Raw genomic sequence first — 13,314 nt, 5'->3', positions numbered from 1 at the left:
CAGCAAACTGAAGCAAGACTTGCTGACATGAGTACAAGAGAAACTTTCTCCAGGGCACATGAGATGCCAGAGCAAACTGAAGCAAGACTTTCCAAACAGAGGACAAGAGCAACTTTCTCCAGAGCAAATTAGATGCCAGAGCAAACTGAAGCAAGACTTGCCGAACAGAGGACAAGAGCAACTTTCTCCAGAGCAAATGAGATGCTAGAGCAAACTGAAGCAAGACTTGCCGAACAGAGGACAAGAGCAACTTTCTCCAGAGCAAATGAGATGCCAGAGCAAACTGAAGCAAGACTTGCCGAACAGAGGACAAGAGCAACTTTCTCCAGGGTAACTGAGATGCCAGAGCAAACTGAAGCAAGACTTGCCGAACAGAGGACAAGAGCAACTTTCTCCAGAGCAAATGAGATGCCAGAGCAAACTGAAGCAAGACTTGCCGAACAGAGGACAAGAGCAACTTTCTCCAGAGCAAATTAGATGCCAGAGCAAACTGAAGCAAGACTTGCCGAACAGAGGACAAGAGCAACTTTCTCCAGGGTAAATGAGATACCAGAGCAAACTGAAGCAAGACTTGCCGAACAGAGGACAAGAGCAACTTTCTCCAGAGCAAATGAGATGCCAGAGCAAACTGAAGCAAGACTTGCCGAACAGAGGACAAGAGCAACTTTCTCCAGAGCAAATGAGATGCCAGAGCAAACTGAAGCAAGACTTGCCGAACAGAGGACAAAAGCAACTTTCTCCTGAGGAAATGAGATGCCAGAGCAAACTGAAGCAAGACTTGCCGCCCAGAGGACAAGAGCAACTTTCTCCAGGGCAAATGAGATGCCACAGCAAACTGAAGCAAGACTTGCTGACATGAGTACAAGAGAAACTTTCTCCAGGGCACATGAGATGCCAGAGCAAACTGAAGCAAGACTTGCCGAACAGAGGACAAGACCAACTTTCTCCAGAGCAAATGAGATGCCAGAGCAAACTGAAGCAAGACTTGCCGAACAGAGGACAAGAGCAAATTTCTCCTGAGGAAATGTGATGCCAGAGCAAACTGAAGCAAGACTTGCCGAACAGAGGACAAGAGCAACTTTCTCCAGAGCAAATTAGATGCCAGAGCAAACTGAAGCAAGACTTGCCGAACAGAGGACAAGAGCAACTTTCTCCAGAGCAAATTAGATGCCAGAGCAAACTGAAGCAAGACTTGCCGAACAGAGGACAAGAGCAACTTTCTCCTGAGAAAATGAGATGCCAGAGCAAACTGAAGCAAGACTTGCCGAACAGAGGACAAGAGCAACTTTCTCCAGAGAAAATTAGATGCCAGAGCAAACTGAAGCAAGACTTGCCGAACAGAGGACAAGAGCAACTTTCTCCAGAGGAAATGAGATGCCAGAGCAAACTGAAGCAAGACTTGCCAAACAGAGGACAAGAGCAACTTTCTCCAGAGGAAATGAGATGCCAGAGCAAACTGAAGCAAGACTTGCCGAACAGAGGACAAGAGCAATTTTCTCCTGAGGAAATGAGATGGGAGAGCAAACTGAAGCAAGACTTGCCGAACAGAGGACAAGAGCAACTTTCTCCTGAGGAAATGAGATGCCAGAGCAAGCTGAAGCAAGACTTGCCGAACAGAGGACAAGAGCAACTTTCTCCAGGGTAAATGAGATGCCAGAGCAAACTGAAGCAAGACTTGCCGAACAGAGGACAAGAACAACTTTCTCCAGAGTAAATGAGATGCCAGAGCAAACTGAAGCAAGACTTGCCGAACAGAGGACAAGAGCAACTTTCTCCAGAGGAAATGAGATGCCAGAGCAAACTGAAGCAAGACTTGCTGACATGGGGACAAGAGCAACATCCTCCATCCAGGTCGCATGAGACACCAGAACAAACTGAAGCAAGACTTGCCGACAAGAGCAACATCCTCCAGGGCACATGAGATACCACTCGATCAGGACACGGGCAATGCCCAGTACCCCAACTAGTAGTTCTATAAAAGAGACAGCGACGTAGTACTGGAGACCCTCTGCAGTGGTAGCCTTAAGGAGTCACTAGTGCCTCAAAATGTATACGCGTTAAGCAAGGGAGTCAGGTTAAAAATTCCTGACTCACTAAAAAGGTGGTCAGAAACACAAATCAGCCAGCCAATGGGCTGCAGGCCCAATTCAAAGAGATGAGGAAGCTAAAAAAAGAAAGCATTTTCTTAACATTGTGTAACAGAAGCAGTCCTCAGAATCAACTGCTAGTCATTTATGCCACAGAGAGAACACCTGTTTTCCAAATCCACAAAACCACTGGGGAACGCTTCAGAGTCAGGGGGCAGGCGGCTGATATCTTGTTGACTGATTTTGTATATGAAGTTAATCAACTGTCATCAATTTGAATCTGCAGATCCAAGCGTGTTTCACTTTGCATGGAATGTGCCAATGGCACTCTATTAGCCCTCAATGTCCAGACGGGCAGTGAACAACAGGGGACACAGAGCAATTGACTTGCATCAGGAGTGCTGTCACAGCACATATATTAGCACATATATTTCAGTACTACTAAGTATGAGAGACGGATAGCACTTCAGTGGTGCTTGTACTGTGAATACAAGATAGCTGTTATTTCCCCAGAACTACAGGTCCTTGTGTGGTACTACATGAACTCCAAAGAAATCATTTCTTCATGGTACTGCCATTCCAGGGAATTCATTAGTACTGGCATTGCAGTGAATCTGACACCACAGATACTCCACCATTAGTACTCCAGTGGTACTGGTATTTGGGCACCAGATGAACAAGTTACTTCTTACCTTGTAACGTTCTTTTGACGGGATGTTCCTCCGACGTATTCCTTATCTTAGATATCTCCTTCCAGCTCTGCTGGCCTCGGAACATTTTTCTCTAGAGGGCGCTGCGCGTCGACGTCCTTCGAGTCGATGTCCCTCGACAGCCGCCGTATCGACGTCGACGTCATCCTGCCTATAAAGGCCTCGCGCAGCGTCCGTTGCTCAGTTCCGTTTTGTAGCCCACAATAATTCTTTCTGGACTAGACTAATCACCCTGAAGGAGCGTAAGCTGCAACAACAAGGGAAGTAGAACTGCGGGGATGGATGGGAGGGTCGATAAGGAATACGTCGGAGGAACATCCCGTCGAAAGAACGTTACAAGGTAAGAAGTAACTTGTTCTTCGAAGGGATTGTGTCCTCCGACGTATTCCTTATCTTAGATAGGCTCCCATAGCAGTATTCTATCATTGGAGGAGGGAGTACTGACTTCACGCTGTCTTCTATTGATGAATAGAGTGCAGTACAGCCCTTCCAAACCTAGTCTCTTGACTGGAGGAGGAATCTAAGTTGTAAAATCGTGTAAAGGTATGGATAGACGACCATGTAGCGGCCGCACAGATGTCTTTAACCGGCACACCTCTTTTGAGGGCCGATGAAGCTGCAATACCTTTGGTCGAATGAGCCCTAAGGTTTTGAGGGGGCTCTTTCCCTGCCAGTTTATAACATTCCAGAATGGCTAGAATGATCCATCTGGAAATGGTCTGCTTAGGTATTGGTAACCCCAGCTTGTGACCTGTGTAACCTACAAACAGCTGGTCTGCCTGTCTTATCCTGGCTAGTCTACTGATGTAAAAACTTAAAGCCCTTCTAGGGTCTAGCCTGTGTAACCTCTCTTCCTCTTTCCCCGGATGAGGAGGAGGATAGAAAGATGGTAGGCTAATCTTCTGAGTGATATGGACTTCAGAAACCACCTTTGGGAGGAAATTAGGCTTCACTTGCAGGACAACTTTGTCTTTGTGAAAGATTGTATGAGGGGGTTTACAAGAAAGAGCTTGTAATTCGCTCACCCTTCTAGCAGATGTAAGTGCTATTAATAAAACAGTTTTAAGGGTAAGGAATCTTAACGAACAAGAATGGAGTGGTTCAAAAGGTGAGCCCATCAGGAAAGTTAGGACTAAGTTTAAATCCCACAGGGGAACTTGGAATGGTCTTGGGGGATAAACATTGGTTAACCCCTTTAGAAACTGTATTACCAAGGGTAACTTGAAATAGGATGGTTCTTCCGCAGTGCGCTTAAAGATGGATAGCGCTGCGAGATAGCCCTTAATGGTGCCAACTTGAAGGCCTGAATTAGGCCTTGAAGTAGGAAGGACAAAACCATTGGTGTACCACATGAAAAGGGGTCGATATTCTGTTCTCTACACCAGCTGCAAAATCTGTTCCAACGGCAGCAGTATAAAGACTTTGTTGCTGGCCTCCTTGCCGAAAGCAACACCTCCATAACATCATCAGGGAGGTCCCAATCCTTGTACCTCAGCCTTTCAGAAGCCAAGCGTGAAGGTTGAGGGTTTTAATGTCTGGATGGAGAACCTGACCTCCCTTCTGTGAGAGTAGGTTCTCTCTGAGTGGAAGTCGAATTGGAGGGCAGATGGACAAGTATAGAAGGTCCGGGTACCACGTTCTCCTGGCCCAATCCGGGGCAATTAGGATCATGGTTCTCCGGAATCTTCTCAACCTCCTGATCATTTGAGGAATGACAGGGACCGGTGGGAACGCGTACAGAAGCGAAAATTCCCAGTCCACTATGAACGCGTCTCCCAGAGCTCCTCTCGGGGGAAATTCCCTTGAGCAGAACAGATCGCATTTCCTTTTGAGGCTGGTGGCGAACAGATCCACCTGAGGGGTTCCCCAAAGGGCGAAGATCTCTTGAAGGACTTCCTGAGCTAGCTCCTACTCATGGGAGACTGTGCTCTGCCTGCTCAGAGCGTCCGCTGTCAAGTTCTTCTCTCCGGCTAGGTGAACTGCCGATAGAGAGATTCCTTCTTGGATTGCCCAAAACCAGAGCTGCATCGCCTCTCTGCACAGGGGTAGTGATCCTACGCCTCCTCTTTTGTTGAGGTAATGCATGGCCACCGTGTTGTCCGTCATTATCAGGACATTTTTCTCTTGTACAGCTGGCAGGAACGCCTTCAGTGCAAGTCTGATGGCTCTCAGCTCTAACAGGTTGATATGTAGTCTGGACTCCGAAGGAGACTAACGACCGCTGATGGTCAAGTCGTTGACGTGGGCTCCCCACCCCGTGAGTGAGGCATCCGTGACTACTGTTATCTCCGGCCAGGGTTGCCAAAACTGCTCTCCTTTCAGAAAGTTCTCCTGACAGGCCCACCACTGAAGGTCTCGAGCCACCCTGTCCGGAACCTGAAGAAGATCTGTCATTCTCCCTGAGAATTGTGACCACTGAGTTCTCAGTGCCCACTGGAGGGATCTCATTCTCAGGCGAGCCTCTGGCACTAGGAAAATGCAGGATGCCATGAGGCCTAGCAACCTCAAAAAGTCGAAGGCTGGCAGACGTTGGGCATCTTGGAACCTGGTAACCATCTGTAGAATATCTTGAGCCCTCACCTCTGGTGGCGAGGCTTTTCCCAGGGAAGTGTCCAGGATCGCTCCTATGAACTGGAGTCTCTGCGATGGTATCATTTGTGACTTCTTTAAATTGAGGGAGAAGCCCAGTTTGTGAAGGGAGTGGCACAGGTGATTTAACTGGATCTGAGCTTGTTCCGAAGATACAGCTCTGATCAACCAATCGTCCAGGTAGGGGTAGACGTGAATCCCTTCCCTCCTTAGACTTGCCGCCACTACCGACATTAACTTGGTGAAGACCCTCGGGGCGGAGGTCAGCCCAAATGGCAGCACTCGAAATTGATAGTGAGAGTTGCCAATTGCGAACCTCAGGTATTTCCTGTGTTTGAGATGGATAGGCACATGGAAATAAGCGTCCTCAAGGTCCAGAGATACCAACCAGTCCTGGAACTGAAGGGCCTGGAGGATCTGAGAAAGAGTGACCATCTTGAATTTGTCTTTCCTGAGGAATTTGTTCAATTCTCGCAAGTCCAAGATGGGTCTCAGTCCTCCGTCTTTCTTTGGAATGAGAAAGTAAGGGGAGTACCAGCCCTTGTTCCTCTCCGCTACAGGTACCGGTTCTATGGCACCTTTCTCTAGCAGGTCCAAAATTTCCTGCAAGAGGAGCGGATCTGGAGCTTTTTGAGAGCTGATCCCTGGTGGATGACTCTGAGGTATGCGTAGGAAAGGCAGGCAGTAACCTTGGGCAACTGTTTCCAATGCCCAAGCATCTGACGTGATAGCCTGCCATTCCGCCAGATGTTGAGTCAACCTGCCTCCTACAGGTGTCCTGTGAGGGAAGTCCTCAGAGTGGTTTTGGGGCGGCTGATGCAGATGCCGATGGTAAAGAGGCACCTGCTGTTGCTGCGGCTTTTGAATATCTACCCCGTCCACCTCGGGTAGTTCTTCTTTGTCCCCTTTGAGCCGGTCGTCCTCTACCTCTTCCGAATGCGGAGTAGAAGCGAAAGGACTTGCCCCTCGCCGAGGTTCCTGTGGGACGAAAAGGTGTCTGACGGATTGCAGCGCCTAGGGATTTTTCTGCTGCTTTTGAAGTTTGCAGTTTCTCTAAACTGTCATCCGCCTTTTTCCCGAACAAAGAAGAGCCATCGAATGGCATGTTCAAGAGCCTGGCTTGCACATCTGGGGCAAAACCAGACTTTCTCAACCAAGCGAAACTCCTGGTTGTTGTACTTGCCGCCATTGCTCTGCTGATACTGTCAGCTGAGTCAATGCCCGTCTGGAGGGATTCGCACATAGCGTCTTTACCGTCCTGTATGATATTCAGGAACGCCTCCCTTTCTTCTCCCTCCGGGATGCAGTCAGCCGCTGTAGAAGCACACTCCCAAAGTGTATGGCTGAATCTAGCAAGGGTGCAAGTAGCATTAACAGATTTTAACGCCATGCTACATGCCGAAAAAACTTTCTTTGCCATAGCATCATATTTTTTATCGTCCCTGTCCTGTGGGACGGTAGGATAAGCCGTCTTGACATCAGTAGAAGATGCTGCCTGTACCACCAGACTTTCTGGGGATGGGTGTTCTGACAAAAACTCCGGGTCTGTAGAAGATACCCTGTATTTTGTAGACAGTTTTTTATTTACTGCCGGGACGACATCTGGGGTTTCCCAGTTCGTCATAATCTTCCTCTGAAGAGCTTTATGAAAAGGCACCACAGGATCCTCCTGTGGGCCTTTGTCAAGAATATCTGTGAGGTCATCTTGTTGGAAAGATTGTGAAGGTGCAGACCACCCCATAAACTCTGTGATCCTGGCCATTAAGGCTCTACAGGGGGTTTCAGCATGCTCCCCCGGGTCTGGCCTAGCAAACTCCACCTCAGGGGAAGTGTCTAACCCACTTGCCTCATGTAAGGAATCATGAAGATCCTTTAACCTTCGTTCTTCAGAGGAAAATTCCTCTCTAATTGGGGTTACAGGTCCCTGCAACTCAAATGTGTCTTCCTGTTCAGACAATTCACCCTCTTCCATAATTGAGGACATAGTTCTCAATTGTTCTGAACTCATAAAGGGTGTAAACCCCATTTCCAAGGCAGAGGGTGCCGAACTTGTCATAATCGGCCTCGAAAACGTCGATGTCGTCGACGCCGACGTCGAAGGCTTCGAGCGTGGCGTCGAAAACAAAGGCGGAGGCCTCGATGACCTCGACAGAATTGGGATTCTGCTCGACAATCTCGACGCCATCGTCATCGAGGACCTGGGGATAGTCACTGGGTGTGTCGTAACCGTGACTTTTCTTGGCGTCGACGCCGGTGTCGAAGCTGGCGTCGAGTCGACAGACCCGTGTGTCGAAGGTCCCTTCGACAACGGCGTCGAAGACACCGACCTCGGCGTCGACGGAACAATCGTCGACGGTGTCGACGAAACCTTCGAGGAAGGTTTGGAGGTCATAGTCCTACTCGAGGGTTCGAGACGCGCTCGAGAGGTTTCCTTCGACGGGTACTGCGACTCGCTGCGTTTTTGACCTTTGGGTCTTTCGACCAGAGCATCGCTCTCGGCAGTCTTCGAGGGAGTCGAGGCCGCTTTCTCGAAGACGCTCATCATATTTTTGCAGAATTCCTCCCATTCAGCCCGGGAACTCTGTTTCGTGGGGCAAGGGATTCTCTTTGGAGAAACAGAGGAAGAGGAAGACGGAGAAGGGGATCTTCGACATCTCCTCTTCGAGTGCTTCGATCTCGAGGAGTGATGGGACCCACTCCGAGACCTGGAGCGCGAATGGTGACGAGGAGACGAATGTCTCGACTTCGTCGAGGAAGAAGAAGCTTTAAAAGTCTTACCTTTCTCCAGCTTCCCCCTACGCTCCTTCAGGGCCTTAGCTGTCATGGACATACAGTCCTCGCACTCCGAACAATGGTGTTCAGCTCCCAAACACCACAGACAAACTCTGTGAGGGTCAGTCAGCGACATCTTTTTCCCACAATCTCGGCATTTTTTGAAGCCGGATCGAGGAGTTGTCGGTTCCGACGAAGAAGCCATCGAGTACGGTATTGAATAACTCGAGGTAAATAGGATTAATCTGACAAAACTGAGCAACGGTATTCCGAGGCACTGAGTAAGCGCGGAAAAACGGAACTGAGCAACGGACGCTGCGCGCGGCCTTTATAGGCAGGATGATGTCGACGTCGATACGGCGGCTGTCGAGGGACATCGACTCGGAGGACGTCGACGCGCAGCGCCCTCTAGAGAAAAATTTTCCGAGGCCAGCAGAGCTGGAAGGAGATATCTAAGATAAGGAATACGTCGGAGGACACAATCCCTTCGAAATATGTTTTTCTGTAGTAGCATGAGTATTACTGGTAGGCTTGGTACACCTCTGGCGCTCAACTAATTCTATGGATTAGCCGACTGGTACTACACATATAATGGTATTACTAGAACTGTAATGTCCTCTCTCGGTGATAATGACAGTAGAAACAGTAATGGCAGAAACACAAGCAATAATAGCAGTGCAATGATATTGGTACTAGTATTTTAGTTTCCTTCATCCTACACACATGCTACAATTAACAAGACAGCAATGAACCGGTAATCCTTTCGTAATAGTAAGGTGCACAAGCGGTAGTAGCAGTTTTATGTTAGCAGAGTGATGCTTGTACTCCAGGTATACTATAGGTACGAGAACTCAAGTGATACTGGAAATGCAGCTCTGCATTCATAGTGCCACCATGGTATGGCACTCAATGTACTCAATTGGGGTGAGTACTCCAGTGGTACAGATAGTCCATGCACAGTAAAGGTGCTTTTACTCTAGCGATACTTAAGCGATAACAGCCTGTCCGGTGTGCCGGATTGGGTGGTAACAGCCCGAGGCCCAATGGGATAGCTTAAGAGATATTACCGATGGGCCCCAGCACCGTTACCATCCGATGCTGCCCGCCGGCTCCGGGGCTATTGCTATTAGCACCCCGGGTTTTAAAACAGGAAACCTGGGGTGCTATGACCAATGTATTTTCTTTCAATGACGGGATGCCTCGCGGCGCCCCGTGCATTGAAACAAAATACTTACTTAAGATGACAACCATGGATCTGTAAAGCGGGGCTCCAAACGGTGCCTCTCTTCTATTTCCATGGCGGCCCAGGAGGCTGGAGCGATGGCGGATGCACAGCTGCCACCGACGGAAATCAGGTAAGTAGAGGTAGGAGGGGGCGAAACCCTGAGAGGAAGGGAGTGGAGGGGATGGTGGGAGAAGATGGCGGGGCGGAGGAAGCAGCCATCAGGCTGCATGTACCGCAGCCTTGGATCGTGGGATTCAGCCCACCATCTGATCAACCGGATTGGTTGGCACCCCCACCCCGGGTGCTAATATTGATATAATGATTCTACTACCTATAGACGTCTGCACAAGTAATCTAGAGATACAGGTACTGTATGTAGACACGCTAGATCAAAGGCAGACTCGCCTCCACAGAAAGTGCAAACCTGGCCAGAGCAGAGTCGGTGTCAAGGTGCCATGTGCCAAACTCCCACCGTCTACTTTATGCCTTGAACCCACAGACCTCACTCTCAAAGAAGAGTACTGCTAGAGCCCGAGGCTCCCGCCCTAGATCTGATGGCTGATGGCGAAAGGATTGATGGGCAGCTTGAGGGTCCACTGAACACCACCGCCACGTCTGAAGGATTCCAGCCCCAGGACCAGCTCATTGTTGGAAGCTCATTGAAATATGGAAACCTCCCAAATAGGCTTAGCCTGGGTGGTAAGCTCATGAGTTAAGAGCTCCACTCAGAAAAGGGGCCAGCCTGCACTTTGCAAGATCGAATGCCCCACCAAGGACGACCCAGACCATCATCCTTATGAGGTCAATAAGTTGAGCACTATTAAATTGGGCAATTGTAACATCACTATTACAGTGCTTAGAAGTGGGTACATGAAGCACTATACAAGAACATAAATTATTATTATCAACAGTCGACTTTCTTCCTGCAGGGACAGGAAGGGATTGGGAACAAAAGTGAACTGAGTGGTAGAAATGTGGTAGGGGGGGGCGAGAGAAGGTGAAGGGAGGCTTTTGGAGAGGGAAGGTAGATGAGGCTCAGAGACAGAAAGTATAGCACTGCATGCAGGCCGGGAGGATAGCTCAGGGGCAGCCTGGTTGTCTTGGAAGCAAGACAACGCATAGCAACACAGGTTTGAATCCCAGTCTCGACGCTTACAAACCAATCTCAGGTATTAAGCGCGTTATAAAAGAACAATTATAATTCTAATTACATGTGGTGATGTCAGGTGGGGCGTAGGAGTCGTTCAAGTAAAGGTTCGTAGGCTTGGCCACCTTCAAGTAGACCACGTCTGAGGTATTCTTCAGTGCTGCTACTGCGTCCTCGTGCATCACATCTTCCAGGCTGACGTTATTTACCTGCAGAGGATGGAGACAGGTGTCAATCTGAGCAGGTGTGTCCTGTTACACATATGCATGGGTCAGTAATGTATACATGGAGCTGTGTGCCCAATCTATCAGACCATAGTGTCATTGTATGCCAGCAGTGCCATGCTAACCGCACTGATGAGGGTGATTTCAGGCACAGGCAATGGTCATTACAGGGCCAATGTTGAGGGCTATCCTAATTATACAGGTGATGATCATTAAAGCTGTGCATGTGAGGCTAATCATACTTTCCCGGTGAGGGCCACCCTAACTCTATGGGTGAGGGTCACGCTAGTGCAAAGTGATGGTCAGAATAAGTTCACATGCAAAGGCCGTTATAATGTCATAGTTTAGGATCACTGTAGCGGCACAGGTGAGGCCTTTTATTTAAGCAATATTACACGGGCAGGGAGGCATTACCGGGCCAGGTAATGCCCCGGGGCATTACGTTGTTCCAGGGAACTAAAAGTATTTTTTCGTGAGTTGGGAAACGGCATGGAAGCCATTTTGCACCTTGAGAAAAAAAAGAAAAATAAATGGACGCCATGGATCTGGGAGAAGGGCCGACACGTAGTCCCTCCTCCCTTTACGTGACAGGCATAAAAAAAGATAGTAAAAAAAAAGGTAAACAATGAAAATGGCCACCATGGAACAGAGCAAAGGGTCTACACGTAGTCTCTTCACCCTTTCCATGGCGGCCAGTCAAAGAAATGGGCGGAACTGTGCGGGCCGCAGCGCGCATCGGGAACAGTTAAGTCTTTGTGGGGTAGGTAAGGACCTGGCAAGGGCCAATCAGATTGATTGTTACAATGTGATTGACTCTCGCTGGATACTAATGCCAAATGCAAACCCTAAGAGGCTTAGTGGAGGTCTTCGTAACTGCATGAGAGAAGGTGCAAAGGTAAAAGTCATCTAAATGCTCAGTTGAGGGTGGGAGTATCTGTGGTGCATAACTGTAAAGGGCAGGGAATGTCGTGCCGCTTCTGCCTCTAGATGGTACGCGTTTGGGGCTACAAGATAATGATTACCATGTAAATATGTCTGCAGTGTGCAAATCAAAGTTCCTGATTACTTTCCTGATTACAATCTAGTTCCGAGATTGAGAAAAGGTCCAGTGATAACTAAGTGGGGTTTTTTTGGCTGCAGCATGGTCATTCAATAGATACGTTTCCGATGGCCAGAGAATGGCGGTGTATAAGAAGAAAGGGTTTTATCGATAGAAAGAGGACAATTGTTGCGAGAATGCAACTTAGATTCCCCTCAGTCGACTCAAGAATCTGTGCATGAAGGTCATCCATGAATCACTGCAGCAAGCGAGAAGCCACCAAGAAATATCGGTGGCCTGGTGTGGACTGACAAGTAGAACACATAGTGGGGATGTGTTGTCTTTGCCTAAATTCTGACAAGTGTGATAGACTGTACAAACAACCATTGGGTTCCACTGCGGTGCCGGGTGGAGCCTGGAAGCGCCTAGGGATAGATTTGGTGGGACCGTATCAGGAATTAGAGACCAGACAGAAATTCATGATAGTCATGGTTGATTGCTATTCTAGATGGCCTGAAGATAAGTCAGTGGAAATGATAACAGGTGAAGACATTGACAGCCTCATTTTAAGTTGGTCGGCGTGTTGAATGCAGAAGGAAATGTAAGACGTAATTGCTTTTCTACCTCCATTTTATGCACCGCCCCATTTTGAGGCGGGGATAAGGCAGAGGTAAGATCTCACCATGCATTCCTCCACTGTCTCTTCAGTATGTTTCATTGTAACCCTGCTTGAGGCTTTCCTGCAGGTGTACAACAAATGGATTCCAATGGAACCTGCCTCCGTTTTGCAACTGGCCAAAACCAGGCCCACTCCATAGGAATCCATAAGTAAACGCCACTTGCAAAGCGCATTTGCAGGAAACATTTACTTTTTCACAAGATGGACTGGGAACATGCCTCGCTTTCACTCTTTCCTTTTGCCCTCAGCTTCAAGAATGTGTAGAATTGCCTGCAGGAGACCCCACAGCATTTAAGTGCTAATGTTGGCGGTCCCCTGCATACAATTACATTTCATGTACATTGAAAGAGTATGGGCCTCAATACGAGTTTGGATGGAGCCATGGTGCTATCAACAGCATGGCTGCCTCCAAACCGGGCTCCTTTTCCGGGCTCCTGCAATGGGGACTTACCGGATCATTCCGACATAGGAGGACCCGGTAAGTCCTCCTTGCAGGAACCAGTACTATAGGGCTCAATGGGAATGGGGATGGAGGTAACAACAGGCACATTATAAGTGTCCCGTAGTTACCTCATTCTTCCCCTCGCGGGACCCGGAAAGGACGCCTGGTTTTACCAGGCGTCCGATCCGGGTCCCGTGATGGGAACCTTGTAATCAGCCCTGACGGAATGAAGGCGGCCGGTCCCGTACCGGCCGCCTTCATTCCGTGAGCGCCTGCCTCGTAATGAGGCCCTATCTTTTCTGGACAGCATATTGAGGCGGGAAGGCTAATCTGAAGATTTTATAAGTGGTAACCATCACAATTCAGGAGTCTAGAGGTAGTTAGATCAATTAAAAAGAAA

At 48.7% G+C, this 13,314-nt stretch overlaps 1 protein-coding gene across 7 annotated transcripts in view; it reads right to left on the bottom strand.

The window, feature by feature from the left end:
• DLG4 (discs large MAGUK scaffold protein 4) overlaps positions 1 to 13,314 on the bottom strand; it is a 1,400,174-nt gene that overhangs the window by 156,100 nt on the left and 1,230,760 nt on the right. For all 7 annotated transcript variants that reach the window (XM_069645917.1, XM_069645954.1, XM_069645945.1 and 4 more), the window contains one exon: positions 10,595 to 10,739. In XM_069645917.1, the coding sequence (XP_069502018.1) occupies positions 10,595 to 10,739 (145 nt within the window). The remainder of the gene's footprint in view (positions 1 to 10,594; positions 10,740 to 13,314) is intronic.

Source organism: Ambystoma mexicanum, chromosome 1p, assembly GCF_040938575.1.
Source record: "Ambystoma mexicanum isolate Mex_15411 chromosome 1p, UKY_AmexF1_1, whole genome shotgun sequence".
Lineage (NCBI taxonomy): Eukaryota > Metazoa > Chordata > Amphibia > Caudata > Ambystomatidae > Ambystoma > Ambystoma mexicanum.
This window is presented reverse-complemented; position numbering and strand designations above follow the sequence as displayed.